Source organism: Chaetodon trifascialis, chromosome 20 (assembly GCF_039877785.1).
Source record: "Chaetodon trifascialis isolate fChaTrf1 chromosome 20, fChaTrf1.hap1, whole genome shotgun sequence".
Lineage (NCBI taxonomy): Eukaryota > Metazoa > Chordata > Actinopteri > Chaetodontiformes > Chaetodontidae > Chaetodon > Chaetodon trifascialis.
In genome coordinates this window covers 12,538,448-12,560,299 of record NC_092075.1, presented here as the reverse complement: position 1 = coordinate 12,560,299, position 21,852 = coordinate 12,538,448, and the positions used below count along the sequence as shown (strand labels likewise).

The 21,852-nt window shown below is 41.2% G+C and overlaps 3 protein-coding genes across 4 annotated transcripts in view; 2 read left to right on the top strand and 1 right to left on the bottom strand.

Moving 5' to 3' along the window:
• Positions 1 to 21: 21 nt before the first annotated feature.
• Positions 22 to 7,890, top strand: ak3 (adenylate kinase 3). The gene is made up of 5 exons (XM_070988252.1): positions 22 to 387; positions 2,569 to 2,682; positions 2,940 to 3,112; positions 5,616 to 5,734; positions 6,488 to 7,890. Exons 1-5 carry the CDS (start codon positions 240 to 242, stop codon positions 6,597 to 6,599), a joined length of 666 nt encoding a protein of 221 aa, XP_070844353.1. The 5' UTR covers positions 22 to 239; the 3' UTR covers positions 6,600 to 7,890.
• Positions 7,891 to 9,150: 1,260 nt separating this feature from the next.
• cdc37l1 (cell division cycle 37-like 1) lies at positions 9,151 to 19,899 on the bottom strand. The gene is made up of 7 exons (XM_070988250.1): positions 19,502 to 19,899; positions 18,272 to 18,571; positions 17,993 to 18,086; positions 17,017 to 17,132; positions 16,276 to 16,398; positions 15,923 to 16,096; positions 9,151 to 13,706 (listed from the first exon to the last, which is right to left on the bottom strand). The coding sequence occupies exons 1-7, from the start codon at positions 19,604 to 19,606 to the stop codon at positions 13,590 to 13,592; spliced, it is 1,029 nt and encodes a 342-aa protein (XP_070844351.1). The 5' UTR covers positions 19,607 to 19,899; the 3' UTR covers positions 9,151 to 13,589.
• A 1,444-nt stretch (positions 19,900 to 21,343) lies between these two features.
• Positions 21,344 to 21,852, top strand: part of exd3 (exonuclease 3'-5' domain containing 3) — a 36,062-nt gene continuing 35,553 nt past the window's right edge. The window contains exon 1 of one of the 2 annotated variants that reach the window (XM_070989746.1): positions 21,344 to 21,460. The gene's annotated coding sequence lies outside the window, so the exon portion shown is untranslated. The remainder of the gene's footprint in view (positions 21,461 to 21,852) is intronic. The other variant, XM_070989744.1, reaches the window with a different exon arrangement.

The following is a 21,852-nucleotide window of genomic DNA, read 5'->3' as shown; positions in this document are numbered from 1 at the left end:
GTACCCCCTCCTCCACCCTCTGTTTCGGCAGCCCACAGGGAAATAAAAGCCGATGTCCAGTGAGCGTCGAGACTGGCTGCGGAAGACGCGCCCACGCTCAGCTACGTTGCGCACTTCTTGGAAAAGAAATTATACCTGCTCCGATCCAACCGCGGGGGCGCATCTGTAGAGGGGTTTCATTGGAAGTACACGGTCGCGGTGTTTCTAAGAAGTCAGTTTTGTCAAATTAATATCCAGAGATGGCACTTCATAAGATTTTCCGTGCAGTCATTATGGGACCTCCGGGGTCGGGGAAAGGAACAGTGTCTGCGCGCATAACCAAAACTTTTGGACTGAAGCACATTTCTAGTGGGGACATTTTGAGAACGAACATCAACGCCAAAACTGGTAAGACAGTGGTGTCCTATTTCAGAAAAATATGCCTAGAAAAGCATAGATGTGGCCCGACAGCTCAACATGGTTTTTAGAAGTCAAGAAGCTGCAACATAAGGTCATTTCAGGTGTGCGTGTTACCTGTTGAACAAAAAGACACCTCAGGGAGGTTATGTTTTTTTAGAGGGTGTTAGAAAACAATCCACACACAGGCTGTAATTATGTTCAAAACATAAGCAGATTATTACACAGAAACGACAAAACTACAGGGGGAAGTCACACTGGAGTGTGAAAATAACATGGAACCGTGAGAAGAGCTGCACGCCTTCACTAGTTTAATCTCTTATCTTGCTCTCACTGGAGTGGCATTGGCTATGTTCCCTAACCAAGGTCAAACTGGTTCACGGGTTATAGAACCTGTTGCTTTATGTTTATAATGGAAACACTTGATCTCAACTCAGTTACCTGAACCTTGGAAGGAGGCCACTGTTCCCGAGTACCACCTTGAGTAAAGATAAAGACATGGTGTAAAGATAAGGAAGGCTACTGCAAGGCTACTTTTACAGCTGCAGCTAAACTACTAGTTGGGGAATTTAATGGCAGTAATGCAAAGTTAGAGTCGGGTTTAGAGTCTCCAATCAAACCTTTATTTATGCACACATGCATGTGTCATCACACAGTGTTATACTTTCAGACTGCACACATGCAATCAGACTCCCCAGTTAAACTAAACACTTGTGTTGGTGGCAGCCAAGCAGCTCCAGTGGAGCAGCTGGCAGTTAAAGCAGATTTTTCCCCCGTTTTCCCAAACAGACCTTGGATGTGAACCAGTGACCTTCCACTTCCTGAGACTGCCTCACTAACCTTCTCTCGAGTCATACTGAAGATTAGAAAGCTGTGAGCATGGTAACTCTCAAAATATATTAACTTAATACTAATACATCTCACAAGAAGCAGTTGTGTAGGAAGTATTTAGGTCCTTTGCTTAAATAAAAGTACTTAATACTACACTGTAAAAATGTTCTGTTACAAGTAAAAGTCCTGCAGTTAAAATGTTACTCAAGTGAAAGTATTATCAGGAAAATGTACTTATAAGTCTTAAAATAAAAAGTACTCAACGCAGAAAAATGTCACCTGTATCTGATGTACTACTACATTTTATGTCATTACATTATTATTACTCTTGCATTAATGTAAAAGCTAGAGTTAACTGTTCTAGTTGTTTGACTTTCTAGTTGGGTTCTTGTAAACTCTTCAGTTTATGTGTAAAAGTCTTAATTTGTAAAGTTACTTGTAACTAATACTGTCAGAGAAATTTAGTGGAGTAGTAATTATGAATTGCCATAAAACAAAAAAAGTCAAGTCAAGTACAAGTATCTCAAATTTGTACTAGAGTACAGTATTTGAGTAAATTCTACCACTGACCAATAGGCAAATCCTCCAAAGTTGTCACTTTGCCAAAACTTGCCTTGCTAAACTGGTAGCCACATGAGAATGCATCTCCTGTCTAAAAACATCATTTTACAGGCCCAGTGAACATTAGTGTACAGTTTTAATATTTAGCATGTTCTAAAAGGAAAAGGTCGACGCATTTGTCGATGTATGTCAGAGCAACAGAAATCAACAACGCAACGGGCGTGACAGGAAATTCCTGTCTTCAGCTGTGCTTTGACCAGTTAAAGTTGAAGGGATAGGGGGGAAAAAGGATGCTGTAACCTCTGAAACCCTAAAAAAGTCTCACACTGTGTTACAGTGCAGACATATTCCTCTGTTTGATTGTAGCCACAGTATATGATTATACTGAGGTAGATATTCAACCTCACACTGCAAAAACTGCACTGCAGTATGCTGGAAATATGCTCGAAGATCTGTGCATCATTTCTCTTTCTTTTTTCTCATCTAAAATACAGTTGAGTGGTGTTGAACAATGCTTGGATACACAGAATGTCTTTAAAGTAAGGGCGCCATTACGTACGCTGGTAGGGTCAAAGTGGTTATAGACATCCAGAAGTTTTTCAGGAGAACATGAATCAGGTGCTTTTGGCAAGCAGGTACAGCTAATTGTTAATGTGGTGATGAGAGCAGCCTTTATGAAGTCAAAATTCAAAAATGCTTTCAGGAAACAAATACTACTTTTTAATGAGTATGAACAGCATCCTCTCTCTGTGTCTCTGTTTTTCTGTGTGTGTGTGTCAGAACTGGGTCTGTTGACGAAGTCCTGTATTGATCAGGGTCAGCTGGTGCCTGATGACGTCATGTCTCGTCTCATCCTGAACGACCTGGGAGGACTGAACAGCTGGCTGCTCGACGGTAAGTTTGAATCACCACTCCTTCCTGATGGGAAAGGATCACCGGTGAAAACATATCATCAGCATCATTCGTTATAGAGCTTAAAACAACTGTGAGATAATTCATTGATCTTTTAAATGTATCTACAGTTTAGTTGTCTGCTCTCAGGGGAATGTTTCCATTGACCTCTTTTGTGCTTATGCCTGGTATGGTTATTTATCACACCCTTCTTTCTTCCCTCTACCTTTTGCCTTGCTTTCTATCTGTCTCCCTACCAGGTTTCCCTCGAACAGTTTCCCAAGCAGAGGCTCTGGATGATGCTTACAATGTGGACACAGTCATCAACCTCAATGTACCTTTCGAGACCATAAAACAGAGGCTGACCTCTCGCTGGACTCACCTTCCCAGCGGCAGAGTTTACAACACAGATTTCAACCCACCTAAAGTCCCTGTAAGTTCTCTCTTACCTGTTACTCCTTCACCGTTTCAGTTTCTGTTTTCTGGAGACTGTCAGTCCAGAACTGCACCGACAACCAGCGTCTTTTCAAACAGAAATGACCTCTGAGCTTTAAAGGACAAGTGTGTCAGATATAGTGATATCTAATGGTGAGGTTGCAGAGTGTAACTCACCAAAATATCCGCTTCTGTTCCAAGCGTGTAAGAGAACTTATGGTGGCTGCAAAACTCGCAAAAAATGTGAAAAGCATTCTCTCGGGCTGGTGTTTGGATTGTCTGTTCTTGGCTACTATAGAAACATGGCGGTGCAACATGGCAGACTTTGCCCTGACTGTAGATATGAAGAGCTCATTCTAAGATACAGAAAAGACGATTTTCAGTTTCAGGTGATTATACACTAGTGAAAACATCATTATGAATATTATTTTCAGCTTCTGCCACATTATGTCAATTGATCCCCCTAAATCTTCCATACTGGTCCTTTAAGTTGCCCCAGTACTGTACTAATAAAGCACACTGTCTTGAGGTTAGTGAATTGTTTCAGGTTTTTCTAAACTTAAAAACATGAGCTCCAAAAGGCAGTATTATATAACAAGGTTAAAAAAAAATGAAATAGAGACACAAGAGACACAACATGCTAATGAGGATGATATAAGCCTGCAGCGTAAACAGAGAAAATGGGAAATAAAAAACTGGCTGCAAAACCAGGATAAACTGGAAGATAACAGAACAGGCCACTTGTTAGCTGTGAAAATCCAAGTGGGACCTTTGCTCTCATCCAGTGCAATTACACACCTGTAAGCAGGGCAACTGGCGGCTAGTGGTGCAGCTTTAGTAGGAACTTGTTTGAACTACAGTGAACTCACAAACTTGTTTGTAGTTTTTAAGGAGCAATGAAAAGAGTGGGAGGATTATGCATTCGACTGGGAGTCAGGTTTCACTGTCACTGTCTTTTGTGCATTTTGCATCTGTTTCCATGACTACAGAGACTACAGAGCACTCAGATAATAGTGTGATAATTGCTGCCTTTTTACATATTGCTTTGAACCTTTCAACATTTATTTTTAAATTGATTAGAAAATAGCTAATTAAAAGGAAATTACAGAGGAAATAGGAAATTATCCAGGATCTCCCCTGATTGGCATATCAGTAAGTATTATATAAGATATAGCAAGGGTGTGGAAGATACTCCATTTACAGATACTCATTTAGATAGACATTGTTCGGTTGTGCACACTGACAAGGTTTTGAGCTCCTGTTTCTGTCAAACTGATGGATGACTCACAGCTAACGTACACGCGGTCACATGTTCTCTGTGCTGCAGTGATTTGCAGGACGTTCCTGCTACATTTCCTGCACAGTCTGGAGGAGCAACACATTTGTAGTTAATCATTGGCCTCAGTATATTCTTCACAGTCCTGTTTGAGAGAACAGTGGGACACAAGCAAGTAAAGGGCTTAAAAATGCCAGCATTTCTTCTTTCTTCACGTTCTTCAAGCAACCAACATGAACACGCTCAGAAGTCATTTCATCAGGTGCATCATCTTTCGCTTTCAGAACAACTTGAATTGTTTGAGGCATGAATTCAATGAGGTGTTGCAAATCTTCCACAGGAGTCTTGCTCCATGTGAATCATTAATTTCATGCAGATTTTGGGACACCACATTCATGCTGTTCCCTGATAGACTGATAGGCTCACAAGGAAAGGATGTAGTTGATCAGAGTTATTGTTAATGTTTAGAGCTAAGGGCTATGTCGTGAATGCTCCTCAAAACCATTGTTATTACCCCCACCCACCATGTTTCTGTTTTGACTGACAGACACACACACACACACACACACACACACACACACACACACACACACACACACACACACACACACACACACACACACAAAATATCCCTCAGCGTAAACAAAATGCATTTCAGCTCACAAAACAAAGCGATGTAGTGGACAGTAATCCACTTTGCTACAAGCTAAGTGAGATTTAGACCTTCTTCATGACATTTTAACATGGCTGGTTCATGGTCCTGGTGTTGTGCCTGCTGCCTCTGTCATGACTTACTGTGACACTTGCATGGAACAAAGCCATCGACAATGTTATTAGTAACACCTGTGCTTTTCCATGATGAGTCAGGATGTCTGCTTTGAAACAGACCCCTTCCTTGCTTTTCTGTTGTCTTGGTTGACTGAATTTAAAGAGGCAACACTGTGTTTCTAGAGCAGGGTTTACATTCCAGTCTGTGCTGTGTGTAGGTGTGGGCTGGACAAACACTACAGCTATGGACTAGTACAATGGCTGCAAGTTACAGTGTCTCAATTATCATTTTTTGTTATTTAGCTGCTATGAAAACAGTGAACAAAACCATTCATTTGCAGCTTCAGCTTCATTTGCAGAAAAAAAAACGTTGAAAGAGAAAATTACAGCATGTTGCACTGGTGTGATTTTTAAGTAATTAAGCCACCAGCAACATTTGCCGATGTGTTTTCTCTAGGGTTTCGATGATGTGTCAGGAGAGCCTCTGGTCCAGAGGGATGACGACACGCCAGAGACAGTCACACGGAGACTGAAGGCCTATGAAAACCAAACAGAGCCCGTCTTAGAGTACTACAGGTAGGAAAGTACAGATATATCAAAATATACCTACAACTTCTACTTACTGTACGTGTGTTGATGACATCTGGGCTTTGCTTTTTGAAGTAACCTATTTTGCATCCCTGCACAGAGAACTGAAAGAAGAAAACAGTGTAATAAGTATAAGTGTTCTCCACATAAATGCCATAATGTGGCTGAAAGGCTGCAACCAAATCCTACTGAACCTTGACTTTGGCCCTTGTCCTCCCTTCACATTCCTCATGGCTGCTTTCATGCTCAAGAACCACATTCCAAGAGCACAAGCCAATGAGTGCAAAAGCCCATTTTCCCTTCATTACAGGAGAATGAATACACAGATATTAAAGTTTTACCAGAATCAATAAAACCCAGGCTAGAAGCATAGAAGTACAAATACTAGAGTTGCGAGGCTCTGCACCCAGCTTGAATGTGCATGCATCATATTTGCTATTTCTGGACTAATTAGCCTGGAAAACATATTCCTCTGTTTTCTCTCAGACCACAGGGATGTGCTCAGTTAGTGTCCCACTTTATTTTTACCACAGTGTTTGGGAGGCTGGTCATCATTTGAACTAAGTACATGAAACTACAGACTGAGAATAATTGAGAGGGTTTATTTTAATGGATGAACAAATATTTGACTTTTACTGCTGTTGAACATGTTTTGCTTGCTGTGCAGAATGCTTTAAAGCAATGTTCGTAGCTCTATGACCTGCATTAAAAGCTGATTTCTGTGTTTCTTCGTTCTTCCAGGAGTAAAGGTGTCCTGCAGACCTTCTCTGGGACAGAAACCAACAAGATCTGGCCGCATGTTGAGGTGTTCCTCCACAGAAAACTTTCCTCCATCGGCCAGGAAGCCGCATAGAAAGCCAGAACAGAACGGCCCAAGAAGAGTCCAGTTTCACCAGGAGAAACCACACTGTGTGCTTTGATCAGTCAGGTGCTCATACAGTCTATATCAGGAAGCTTTAGTAAGATTGCAGATGTTTTTGGGAAAAAAACCTTCCACTTTTGAAGTATTTTTTGCACTACTGTTGCAGTGTTTCCACAACGTTGCTGAAACTAGTTTGGGAAACGCCACAATGTGCACGTAAAATCCTTCAAATATTATTGGTTATAGTTTAAAAAGATTGTCTCTTCTTTCCATAATGTGCCTTTATGAAGCCAGGAGGCATCACTGAAGTGAATATCACAATCTTTTACAGTACAATATCAAGACAATACTGTACAAAGATAGGAATAGTTGCTATGGCATGTCCTCTCTGGTGAATGCAAACAACTTTAATGAGTGGAGTTAAGTATACATTTTTAACTTTTAGGTTTTCTAATTGCAATCATGACTTCTTGTTAGCTGATGGCAGCAACACTGAAAAGAATGGGCACAAACAAGAGCTAAATAAGAAACTTCTTTTAGTAAGGCATCCTTTGGAAGCAATATTGCATAGGCCTTTAGCCCCAGCATAACAGTCCCAATATGGCCTTGGACTGTTTCTTATGCAGTGGGTAACTGCCCAAAAGAGAACTGTGCCATGTTTATTATTGTACAATCACTTTTACAAATAAGTGCCTCTTGCTGCTTTTGAAAATATAACAGGTAGCTCTCTGAATGTAGTTTGAATACTTTCTATGAATGTGGAGTGAATAATGTATAAACTGACAACACTAATTATATTGGATATTTTTCATCTTTAATTAAGCCATCAGTGTTTGACAGCTTCTTTCAACCACCTCAAGTCTTGATAGTGTTGCCTTTTGAAATACACCAGTTTCCATTTTAAACAGGCGTTGTGATCAATCTACAAATGTAGATTTGCATTTCAATGTGAATTGACAACTGAAAACCTTATTGAAAAATGTATTAACTTAAAACATTTAAAACAGTTTATCATGTTCGAAGACATCACAACATTCAAGGTTGATCTACAGTTCTGTGTCTTTGCACTTTGACGTAAGGATGTTTCACCATGTTAAAAGCCACAGAGATGCTAACCTGCCTCACAGTGTATTGTAGATTTATGCAGTGAATGTTTCCTGAACTGTGCTGAGCATAAACACTTGAATATTTATAAAGCACGTCTCCTCTTCAAAGACAACTAAGAACTGTGTCATTATAAGAGTATTTATTAAGAACCACAATAAACTTCAGATACTAATTAATGTATTTAGTATGTTATTATAGCGTTACACCAGAACTGGACAGCTTCCCTGTCATTGTTTTAATAGGCTGTTTGCAGTCATGTGATGTTAAATTCAGATGGAGGGCCCGAAGGGATAACTGCCATGGATGAGACGAAGGAGAGTTCTTACTGTGCTAGTTAAGATGAAATAATGAGAGAAAGGTACAAACAGCGATTTCTCAACTGAAAGATTTGCTGCTACAGTGGCAGCAGATATAACAACTACCTGCTCATTCAGACGTCACTCAACTCTAGAAAACATGAAAGCAGACAAAAGTATGGAGGTATGTAACTTTGTTCTTAGCGGTCAGGTCCACGACCTCGGTACCGAAGTGCTCCGACATGACTGTCGTTTTGTTTTTGTGGGTGTGCGTAGCCGAATGATGATATTTACGTTATGGCCCTCCATCTGCATTTTGCGCCAAAACAAAAGAGTGACGTGACGTCATACGCAAACAACCTATTTGACGGCTTTTGACAGTTAACACACCTGTCCCTAAAACAGACAGCTAAAACAGTACTCGGCCGATTCAGCATTGTGCTCTTATAACACTGTCAGACTCATGATGGACAGTTGTAAAAACAAAGAAGTATCAAAATCCATGCAGCAGAAACAGAGATATTGTCATTTTTTTATTCCACGCAAACCTGGCGCCAAGATTACCCACAATGCAACCCAATGCAGAGAATTTGGGGAGTCGTTTCCATTATGCTAGTAGCGGCTAATGCAGCCAGATGAGGATGGACGAGGCTACAGAGGTAAGCTAACTTCTGTCTGTTTTTTATTTTTAAACATGTTGTCACTGAAGTAAACATATAAAATGAACATTATATTAATTTAGCAGACTTGAGGCAGGTCCCTCTGGAGCCACATATGACTTTGTGTAATTTATTTAAAATGTGCTCTCATGCTAATTAAGCTAATCCCAAACACCTGCTAGTCACCCTGTGAGGATTTAATGATGGCGCCATTTTAGGCTCCTGTCAACAGAGGCCCTTTGTATAATCACTGCAAATATACAAATACTTAGCACTGGTTTTATATTTGAATTTCTAACAGCAGCCAAATCTTACATTAGCCTACAGTGAATTACACGTAGCTAACTCATATGTCTCCAAAGCTCATAGCAAAAGACGTTAACATACAGTATCAAGTCTCTCATTCTTACACTCGGAAATTTAGTGATAATCTTTAGATAATTTAGGAAGTTAAGACACCATGGACACTGACCACAGGTATAGTACAACAGCTTTAGCCATACAGTTGTTTTGCATAGTTGATTAGTTACTGTGGACAAAAAAACATTTAAGACCACTACAGCACATTGTGTTAGCATCACTGCTAACAATATCTCTGTTTATGTTTACAGTATTTATGATACAGGTGTGAAGTTCTGTAGACGTAAATCTGTGAAATAGTGGATAGAGATGACACAAGGTGCTCTGCAGACTCAACAATACATCATACATCAGAGTAGCTTTAAGCCATAAACACATATACAGTATTGTACTTCATTCATATGGTATCTTAAATTCCAAAGTCTGCAGTTTAAGTCGTTCTGATTGCGTCACTCAGCAGATTTTCACTGTCTTTTAAGTTAAATTGGAAGCCTAATAAATCTGGCACAACCCTTGAATGCAAAAAAAGTTACAAAAAAGTCAGCAAAAAACAGAAAACAAAAGGAAAAGAAAGCAACACCATTCAACATACAAGCTCAGCTAAAGCCTGCTTGTGAAATAAAAAATGCTGACGACTGGAAAGAATAAAAAGTCGTCAGCATTTTAAAAGTCGAGTTTTTCAACTACTCCATCCCGGCCTCTTTTTTTTAAAACTGTTTCCATTTTGAAAAGAGAAATATAAAGTGCAGGACACATTCAGATACAGAGAGTTCATTACTGCATACAAATATACAGTCAAAGTCTTTGCAGAAAGCTCAGCCCTTTTTTCCACCCCCTCCTCCAAACCATTCCTCAGGTGTAAATCCCAGAATTGTGGACTGGAACCAACTGACTGACCACAGTCTGCACATAGCACTTGTATGGGGAAACTGGGCCATGCAGGCCCTGTAAAATGTTTATGTATTGAAAGATGACCTGGTTTGCACACTGTCAGCATGGTAAAATATGTTCCAAGGGAATAATAAACAAGTACAGAGACGTATGTTGTACCGTCTACACACCTTACATTACCATGCCTCTTGCACCCAGACAATACCTGGATATGGATAATTCAAATATCAGTTCAAATTTTCTAAATATCTTCCTAAATTTGGGTTGACTCTGCCTTTCTAAGACACGTTTGCATTGACAGTAACATCTTCCAACTGTTTTTCTTGTCCAACCAACAATCCAAAACCCAAAAACTCTTTTTGTACTACTACAAATGACAAAGAAAAGCAGCAAATCATTACGTTTAAGAAGCTGAAAACAGCAAATGTTTGAGATTTTTGCTTGGGAAATGACTGGAATGATTAATCGATCAAAATAGTTAATTTTCTTTCAATTGATGTATTGAATAACAGACTACTCATTGTAGCTCTACCACACAGCAGTTAGTCTGTTGTTGAATGTGGAAATTCAGTCAATTTTACAGTGATTTTGTGTTGTGACTGCAGTCATTATGTATATACAGTAGGGTGAGTTTATACGTGCTTGTCTGCAGACTTATGCTGCCTTCAAATGGAACTGACGAGCTTGTGGGAAGTTGTGTGTCGGCGTCTAGGAGCCACTGTGGCTAACAATTTAGCAAGTGAGCAAGCGGGTAACATAATGTAGGAAATGCAAAGCATAATGACAGAGAAAAGAGGGGGTCACTGGGAAAATCAGCATTTTCCTCAAACATATAAAATTACAACGAAAAACTCTTCCATGGCCTCTGCCATTTCTGAAAACATCAGCAAAGAAGACAAAACTCGTGAAGTCAGAGCTTTCAGAAAAGTTCCACTTACGAGGTTGTGAATATGACCAGAGGGGGGCGATCATACGGATTCTTCTTGTGAACACAGTAAACATAACCCCATTTAAAGGCAGCATTAAACATCAGAAAAAAATCTGAACATCAAAGAGTATGTTAATGGCAGATGTGAAGGAGGTAGCCTGATCACTGGCACACTTGCTCTTGTAAGCCCCTCCAGACAACACCAGGAATACTTTTTTTTGAAAACCACTTTGTAGATATGGTCACAACACTGAGTAAAACCCACTGCCTAAATGATATCAAATGTGAACGTAAGCTCCTATTCTGCATTTGTAAAAGCAGTGGTGTAAGATAACCAATCATTTTTATTGACTTGTTAGTCTTGTTATACTTGGAGCAGAAAGAAGGGCCACTTTTGATGGCCTAGCAGGCACAACAAGGACTGGAAACTAGAAGGTAATGATACAATAATATATGACAAAAGCTGTGTAAAACTTAAAACATTTGCACCATGAACTGCCATCATGGAACATCTGTTTTATCTGCTCATTGCAGACAACTGTGAATCAGCTAATGCTCTAGCCACCCACACTATCCTAGTGTATCCTGATAATGAGCCTACAAGGAGCCTGTGATCCTCATATGCAGATCAGTTGTTAGTCTGAGAGCCAAGGGTTGCAGGGTGAATGCGACCCAAGACCGTTTAATCCAGCCTAACAAACATTGGCGAAAAACACAAATCCAAGTCACCACAACTGGAGTGCTTCTGCTCTTTGTATTTGCTACAGATTCAGACAGTATGTTATTACCTATTACCACCAAAGCCTTGCTTTCAGGTGAACTGTGTTCAAAACACACTCAGAAGCACCAAATTATATGCAGTTTTTTCCCCCTCATGATTGAGATCAGATGATTCAACAGATCACCGCTGCTGAGCAATCACCTTCTCTCTATCTTACAGTAGTTCAGGCATGTCCAAACTATTCCACAAAGGGCCGTGTGGCTGCAGGTTTTTCCTCCAACCAATCAAGAGGATGCAGCCTGACCAGTCAGCTGTCTGAAGACTGAGATCAGCTGATGAAATGAGTCAAGTCTGGTGTGCTGCTGCTTGGTTAGAAAGAAAACCTTCAGCCACTCGGCCCTTTGTGGAATAGTTTGGACATGCCTGCAGTAGTTACTCTGGCTGTACTGAATGAAATGTATTTTCCATTTGAAGCCTCGACTGAGGTTTTCCAATGAAGCAACAAAATCCTTAGTTTGAATAAAGTGATTCGTGGGATTATATTAGTCTTCTTTTATTAAATCAACTCGTCAGTTTCGCCAACATAAATGCATGCAGGCTGTTGGCTAATCTGATAAAGGCATAAGGTATTGATGACATAATAACTGAGCTGTAGGCTTATTGCTGCTAGACTTCCTTAATACCATTTTAAAAACTGTTTCTTGACAGCAGTGAAAATGAATACTGATTGGAGCAGAATATTTTGTTAGATAAAAAAAACATGTTGTGAAATTTGGAAATGATTACATCATTTTTTTTTTCCCATACATTTTGACTTTTGGACTTTACAATGCTCTGGAGTTATCAGAAACTGGATCACACAAGTTGGAAACAATTAGTGTAGCCTAATTATTATCTTCCACTGTGCAGAAATACGCTTTAAATGTCATCCCAGAGTGTCAAATACTGACCATGCTTTGTCAGAAAGCCTTTCTAACATGTGGTTGACGTTTTGAAACGGTTACAGTTTGGTTATGTTGAGGCACCAAAATCAATTGGTTAGATTTAAGAAAAGATCCATTGAGGAAATTGCAGCGCATGGGTTTACACTGGAGATAGTTCAAAGCCGGGTGCCTGGTACTTAAAGGTCCCTTTTGTGTCTGAATCAGAGCTGTGAGTGTGTATCAGGGCCTTTGGCTCTGGTCTGTATGACCCACAGACGGGCCGTGACAAATGTAGGTATTTGGTGACCTGGGAACGAGCTCAGACTGTTTAAAAACAACAAACAGAGATGCAAATAAAAACAAACAAACAAACAAAAAACTGTGCTGCATTCAAATGTTGATTAAGAATTCAAACATCAGCCTTATGAAGGAATCCTCGAAGCCCTGAACTATTTGATACAGCCCCGTAGTTACTGTATACTGAACCTGTAGATCCATGATCAGGTAGTTTAAATTTTACATCAAGACACTTTTTCAAGACACCTTAATTAATGTCAAGCAGTGCATAGCAGACTATGAGTTAATACTCCGTATTTAAAATGTTCGCCATTGATCTGTCCATCATGCTTCTCTCATACTTGACATGACTGATTTACTGACTTTTGCCCATATACTTTATTGGTTTAGTATTCTTTGTGTTGTCTGGATTTAATTTTCAATCTGTCAATTTCCCTTAAGGATGTTTCTCTTTTTCAGCAGAACCAGCTTGAAGCATGAAATTCCATCTGCAAAACCAGGATCATGACATAAGACATGCATTTAGCTGACGAGAGACACTGCAGGAACCGACTCGCCAGAGGCCAAGCACAGTAGCATAATATCATCAGCACTGAGAAACATCAGCGAAACATTATTTCCTGCAGGTTCTCCACTGAAAACTGCAGCGCAAAGGACTGATCATCTCTCTGTTTATTGCTGCTCCACACTGGTGTTTTTTTAGCCTGGTCTGTTGAGCACAGGGGGCTTAAACGTCAGGAAGTTCCTACATGGGGAAACGATGGAGATGGAAGAAGAGCAGGGGCCGATCCTACAATCCCTACGAGGTCTCCATCATGCGAATATCGTCCGTTTCTGTAGCGTCGTCTTTTGTCCACCTCCCTACGTTTGTCCACAATCCGGCCTCTATGCAGCGCTTCACAGGATACTCTGCCACCTAGTGGAGGGAGAGAAAGACAGGTGAGCCGACGTCAAACACCATTCACAGGTGAGCACTGACATCCACAAATCAAAATCAAAAATAGGTTTAAATGGAGCTGGAGCGAGACTCTGGGGGATTAGGCTACTGTTGCCTAGTTAGAGGATTATAATGGTTATGTAACTGCACTCAGCCTCTTTAACATTTAATGCACTGATCTAAGCTGAAACCAACATTTTGATCATGAATTCACAAACACGTTCTTTAAAAAGAACAGCTTCTTCATGTACACATGCTCCTCAGAGTGACTGTGCATCCAAACTGAGGTGAGGACAGACGCTGAAAAAAAAAAAAAAAAGAAGCAAAAATCCAAACGCAGGGCCAGGAGAGCCAAGCTACAGTTTCAACAGGCTCAGTCGCATTCCTGGGTAGCCATCTTTCCTCTGGGGGAGAAGAGGAGGATGTGTTTTCCTCTCTCTCAGTAGATGTTTGGCAGCTGGTCAGACTGTGGGGCCAAGAGGGGGGAGGAGGCCTCATTCTCTCTCACTTAAACAAGGCTTTCAACCTGCAAAGATGAAGTTTACTCGAGAAGCCGTTTGGCATTTCACACTCCACATCATCTAAATATTGAAATCCTCAAATAAAAATCTCTTTCACGTCTGCCTTAAGTTAACAATGTTTTATACAATAGAGGCCTTTCATGCAGGGCTGCAGACTGACTTCTACCACTGGTAGCAATGGTGCTCCCTACTGAAACCAGTGTTTCTCAATTCCGGTCCTCAGGCCCCACTTCCCTGCATTTTTTAGAGGTTTCCTGCTCCAACACACCTGATTCAAATGAGTGGCTCGTTATCAGGCCACTGCAGAGCTTGATGACAAGCTGATCATTTGAATCAGGTGTGGTGGAGGAGGGAAACATCTAAGCCTACGTTTACACGTAGCATGGTATTTTGGAAAACGGATATTTTGGCCCCTCTGTTTTCAAAAATAACATCGTGCACACAACATCGTTTTCAAAAATGTTGTTGTTTACATGAACCCAGATAAATACGCCGTCGAGTGCATCATAACTATGCCAAACTTATGGGTGCGAGTGTAAACATAGGTCGCTCACATGACATTAAGTATTCAGTCGCATGTTGTGACGCTTCGGAACCTAAAACGCCGTTTAACCCAATTTACACGTCAACAAATAACCGGCGTTTTCAGAAATCTCCACTTTGGCTGAAGTTTTTAAAAATGATCGTTTTCCGTGAAAAAACTCTGTTTGCATGTAAACGAGAGGCCAAACCACATATGAGTAAATATGGGTTAACGGGGTCTCAAACATGCAGGGCAGGGGGGCCCGAAGACCGGAATTGAGAAACACGGACTTAAATTAACATGCTGTGCAACACAATCAGATTTTTTCCATCTTAACTGTATTACTGATAAATGATAGACAGTAATAAATAGACAGTTTTTCCATGACTTTATAAAGGTGGGCTGCAGCACCTCCTAAAACCAGATATTATAAAAACCATCAAGGGATAAAAAAGTTTAATGTCTCTTGAAATTCTATGTTCCCCTTTCTTACTGGGATACAGACTATATGTAAAACACATATTAGTGTTTTTTTTCTACGTTTAGTATCATACGCATTAGTCCATTGTTGGACTCCCTGTGATGTTGAGTCTATCACACACGAAACATTGAGTGTTTAGAGAAAGTTTTTCAAGCGTCCCACTGAATCCAAGTAACAGACCTTGTTAATAGACATGTAACACTAAATGTGAGGATCAAGTTTGTACTGTGTGGCAGAAGTTGGGGTTTCAGCTTATGAAACAAACAAACAACAAACAAAAAAAGACAGTCTGCTAATAAATTACTCTGGTCCCAGTGTTGACATCAGAAGCAGGATGGTTCAGCTGGTCCTGGTTTGTAGATAAAATCAGACGGTGCAATTGCTATAGTCACAAGTGCTTTTCCTAAGTCTCATGAATCCCTCCCAGATGTGTCACCATTTATGAAAAGCATTGTAAACAGTTATTTGAATATTTTGTGAATCGCTGTATATCGCTGAAAAACAGCACAAGTGCTGATGCGTTAAAATCCAGCATGCAGCCATAAGATGACAGTTCTATGCATCATGAGACTGATATACAGCAGCTCAATGGTGCCATCTTACAGCTGTGTGGGGTACCTGCAGTAGACTAGTCTCAGCAGCACTGGGAAAAGAGAGAAGGCACACTTACTGGAGGTAAAGAGTCCAGGGCTTCTTTGGGGTCGAGCCTGCAGTTTGTGCCAGTGTTCTGTTGTTCAGCGCTGTTAACTGTATCACCTCGACACTTGACTGGGTATTCTTTCACTCTGTGTTTGAAGGCCTCAAGCTCTGTATGGAAGACTTCTAAGTAGACTTCTTGCCCGTCCTACACCGCAACAAAGACGCTGATATCAGAAAAACGTGCGCAACGTGGCTTGAAGGAAACAACATCTGTCCGATGGGGATGAAGGAAATTTCAGGCATGGACTCTCATACTGTACAGATAAGTAGACAGACATGTGCAGTACATTCACATACAGGGTTAATCAGATGTGTGTGTCTTACTTTGGCTTTGTGGAAGAACTCTCTGAAGCAGCCTCGAGGATCCTGCTGAGAGTTTGAGGCCATCTCTAGGATGAACTGCATGACTACAGCCTGGTGCGCCACCTGTTCCATGAGTGCTTCTTTCTGCAGAACAAACACGCACGCACACACACACACACACACACACATAAAAAAAATTTAAAAAAAAAAGATTTGGTCTGTGTGTCTTAATCGGTGGCCGATTTCACCTTGTTAGCCGACCACAAGTCTTTAAAGTACCGATTCCTTCGATATTTTTTAGTCATGTTTCAAATTACTTGTGAGAGATTAGTCCTACAGTAGCACAATGGTGAATTTTTCCACCGCCTTTGCATGGTGTGATACTGCATTAGTTCAAAATCAACCTGTAAAAATTAGGACCCACATATGGAACTAACAAAGCAGGTGAGGCCATTTCTTTATTTGGAAGTGTAATACTCTCACTCTTAACACATCTGACACCGAATACCTTGAACAAATTTCAATACCCAAAAAGCACCAAGTGATGACCACTAAAAGGAAGTATTCAGCAGAGAGGAATGAGCTACACTGACCGTGTTCATCATAATAAAGGAATACACCACCTATTGCAACTAGATGGCTCTTACCACATAAGTTTTATCAGAATGGGACTGCACAGACGATACTAGTAAGCGGGATAAATTTCTTGTTGGTTTTGTGAAAAGATAAAATAACACCAGTCTCATCCTTTCAGTACATTACCCCTTCTTGCTGTAGTCTCATGCACCACAGAATTAAGTAGTTGGCCGTTTCCTCACAGATGAGCTGAGGCATATCTGCTAGGAATCGCTGACTGTCGTCCCATCGCCGCAGCATACCTGGCAGATGCAGAAAAAAAGCTTCTCAGTTCATATTTTCTGAAGATGTAAAAAAGGATCAAATGGGTGCTGTGTGAAGGTGAAACTACGGTCAAAGAAAACGCAGTTGTTTGCTATCATTTTGAATGTTACTTCAGAAATATTTACAGCACACAAGAGGATAAGACGTTTGTATCATTTGGCACTGAAGTGCACACTTTTTTAACTTTGGCTTATTACTGGAACCCCTTATTAGCAGTTAGCAGTTATTCCATTAAACTGACTGGCAGTGCCTGTTTTCTCATGGGAACGTATGAAATTATCCAGCACCTCTGCTTCCACACTAAGAAATATGTTACCTCTTTTTTACTTGCGTGCCGATCATGCTTGATTTTAAGGCATGAAAAAGTTGACGACATGAAACTTTAGGCAATTCATCAATATGATTGTATAGTTTTTGTAAAACATTGTTGCCGTGGTAATAGGTGAAAGTAAGGAGTGCGACATGGACTGCAAACTGGCTTGCTGCCTAGTGTTCTCCCCAAAAATGTATTTTATGCAATTACATGCATTTGCGTGCTGATAAACGGATAAAGCACCAACTGTGTAACGACCATCTTAATACCATTACAGCTGGTGACTTGCCCTCTTCTGCCACAGTAATGTGTTGTTGAGATGATATTCCTGCAAACACTTAATCATTCAAGTATGGACACGAACAACTAAATATGATCTCTCCCAGTGAAGCTAGTGGTAAGTTGCATAGCTAAAGCATGCCATTCGATTAAGTTAAGAACAAACCACACACCATGTTTTATCATTAGCAATTTATCTTTAGTCTGAGGGAGAGACTATTCTTAGAAGCGTCAGATCTCACTTACCAAAATGCCTGAGCTCTTGCTCATACTTTTGGAGAAACGTCTTGCACTTGTCCTGATCCATTTCTACAGGCTGACTTTGGACATTGATAATACTCTGGAGCAGAGAGAAAACATTAATTACTGATGATGTTTCTACATGGTCAGCAGACAATAAGTACATAATATAACTGAGGTCCAAGTTTCTATCCTGATTTTGTCTCCTTTAATGTTCCATGTCACCTTTATGTGTCACAGTAGCTCAGGTAGACTTGAAAAAAGCCAAACTCTTTGCACACTTACCTTATCAAAAACATCCCAACTTCCGACGGCTCCGAGCACAGGACTGCGGCTGGGCTCCTGACCTCCCAGCATGCTCTCCTTCCGGCGCCACTCCTCCTCAGTGTGCGTGAGTTCTGTGGGGCAGGCCAGAGTCCGAGCACGTTCCTGCTCCAGGGACTCTGAGCTGTGGACGCCTAGAGAACAGAGCTGATCCTGGGCCTCAGCCAGTCTCCAGCTGGAGACGATGGAGGCCTTCACACAGCGCTGCTGGCTCTGGCACAGTGACACCATGGCGCCATCACACAGATGTGATGATGGCAGCTGGTGTGAGGTCAATGAAAGAAAAAAGATTAGGACATGAGGGAAAATGAAGTCAGTGACTCAAATGAAATTAACAGTAAATCCTTATTTATTACAGACACATATATTACACATTAATCCAGTTATTAAACACAATTTGTCAGTTTCAAGTTTACACTGAACATGCAAAAGTGCCCACAAGGGGAGGTCACATTCACATCCTGCTGAGAGGATTGGCTCCAGGAGGCCTGACCAGCTGACACCTACAAACTGCCTGCTCACCCTCAATCCCTCACTACATGTAGGCCCGTAGCTTTTAAGCTTTCATGACCACAACCATGCTGCATTTGGTGCAGGGTGGGGCGAGAGGGCTAAAAATAAATAAATGCTTGTTTCCATCTGATCCATGGCTAGGCTAGTCACCAACAGACATCCCATACAGCTGCCAGTGTCTGAGAATATCAAGGACCTGGGGGAGTGGGAAAGTGAGCTGCTGCTTCATGTCCTGTTGTGGCCTCTCATCTCACTGTTTCACATACAGATGGCAGCAGTGTCCAGGATGGGACAGGATGATGACACTGCAAGTAATCAGTTTACTTTATAACCACACATTCAAGTGGAAAATAGCTACCTTGATTGCGCAATTCTGAGTTTGAATCAGGTTAGCATGCATCCAAGGCACTGATGCTTTATACCGTGAGAGCTGTTGGCTAAGAGCGAAGGCAGCTGCTTCGTCCAAGCTAACTGACAAGATAATGAGTACTGAAAAACAGACAGCAACCAATACGTTGCTAAGCAATCGAACCTGACATGAACTCATTTCAGTGATCCCCAAACAGGTTTAACGTTAGCTAGTTAGCACGCTTTTAATACCACTCCCGTTATTTCTGTGGTGCCAGGTAAGGAATACGTCTTCCGCCAACAAACCGACCGCTAGCATGAACTCATTACCTGCTGGTGAGGATAAATACCACTGACGCCCCTGGCTGTTGAAGCTGGGTCACAGCTAGACTCTTCATCGGGGCGAATTGATGCTCCGTTGCCCAGCCACTCCATCAGAGCTAAGCAGTTAGCTGACTAGCTCAGCTGTGGGACCTGCTAGCCAATGCTAGCTGTGTAATAGGACTCAGCAACAGTGTTACTCTGTGATCAGCGGTGGTCTGCCAGAGTTATGTTTGATCTTGATGCCAGTCTGAAAAGTCAGCAAAGCCGACAGAGGAATGAGATGCACCACGACGGGGACTTTTGCGCCTGTAAATAATAACGTGTGCCACAACAACAACAACCATTCGCAACCACCAGCAGCGAGAAACACGGCTGCGTCATTTAAGAGGTGACACGCAGAGCACGTGGTAAACAACATTGACCACGTGACATTTTCTCCAACGTCTTCGACTGTAGCGGTCTTCATCTGTTTTTGCGCCACGGACCTGTTTCACTCAAAGCAATAATTTTCCGGACCGACATAGAAACGAATGTAGCTGTCGTAATTAGTGCGAGCCCTGCGCTTGTTTCTCTTCAACGAGAAGGCTTCATTGGCTCATTTGCGAGCCTGTCGCCACATATTACACAGACGGGGCTTGGTGCGTGAGAATCATCTGAAGCGATAAACCCGTATTTTAAGTAGGACTGCTGATGTGGTCTCTTAAATACAGGTTTCTTTTTCTTGGAAGATAGGCTCGTCTTCTGTCCCATCATTTGGCCTTCCCCCCTTTCCGAAGAAGTTCTTCAAAGGCGTTTGTCTTTTATTCATTTTTTGCTAGTTTATGCCCTTACTTTTTTTTTTACTACCGTATCACATGACCGAGACGGGTGGTTTGAGGTGCACAGAGGCACAGACGGATGCACCTGATTTTCAAAATAAAACTTCTATCAGACTCTGACTATATGTCTATGCTGACGATCAACAAAATATTTTTTGTTCAGCGTCTCTGTGCGGCCCGGAACCAAATGTCCCGGGAAGCCTATAATATTAATATTATTAGTGTGTGTGTGTGTGTGTGTGTGTGTGTGTGTGTGTCCCGGGTCGGACCCGGGTAGGTACCGGGTCAGGTGATAAAAAACTGATTCATGAATTCAAGCTGACTCGACTTATTATTATTATTATTATTATTATTATTATTATTATTATTATTATTATTATTATTATTATTAGTGTGTGTGCCGGGTCGGAACCCGTGTCGGCCCCGGGCACTGACCTCCAGAAGAAAAACCACTGATAGACTTAAGCTTATTCAAAACTCTGCAGCTCGACTATGAACCAAAGCTAAGAGCAGAGAGCACTGTTCATATTAAAGGGTATAAATACGGTCACCTAAACGAACCCAGATGATTAAATCTACTGTAGTTTAAGTAAGCAATATTGATTGTGTTGTTTTAAACCAGGTTCCATAAACTGTATTTTCAGATTCGTCCTTCTGTTCCGGTTATGTTGAAAAACTCGTCAAATGATCACGGGAAAATGTTGCCTGTTCCGCGGTCTTTGGCCACAGAGTGACAGTAGTGCACTTTGAACCAACATGAAACCAGGAAGAAAACCTAGACCAAAATAATAGTTATTTTGCCCAATGTGAGGTATTACAGGCAGCTTCGTCAACCCCTTCCTTACATTTACCTTGTCGAGCGCGATAAAGTCTATCAATGAAATATCTGAGAGTGTAGATTTTTATGCTTGTTGTTAGGGCTATGACAAGGTTCAGGGTTTGCGATCTGTAAATCGTGGTGAAAAGAACTGGAGTTGTGTACAGTGTGAGCGCAATTTCTGCCTATGAGATTCAACGCAGGGCATAAAATGTACCCCGAGGCAGCTATTGGTACATTTTCCACACAAATGAAACTAGCTAGGTAAAACAGTCTACTTGACGATACTTAACTGGAAGCAAATAGCACGCTGTGAGTCCATTCCTATCGGTAACGTAACGTTATATTATTGTGTTTTAAAGTATTTCATCTGTCGACACACTTCAAAATAAAGTCGACTGTGTATCGGACTCTGTCATGACAACCTAGCACTGAGTTGTGAGCTAACGTTAGCCCAAAGTGAGTCACGAGTTAACCAGTACAACATCAGTGACAAAACTACAACCACTGTTGTGGATTTTAGTTTCCATTTACACCAGAAACACTCGAGTATGTATGAAATTAACACGCACGGGTGTTCTCAGAGGGTGCTCTTAATTTGTCTGGGCTAGACAAGCTAATGTTTGCTAACAGTGTGTCTGAAATGAAGCAATGAGGAAGTAGGGTGTATAGCCACTAGGTGGGGATATAAGATTTTAAAACATCTGGCAGCAGGTGCTGGA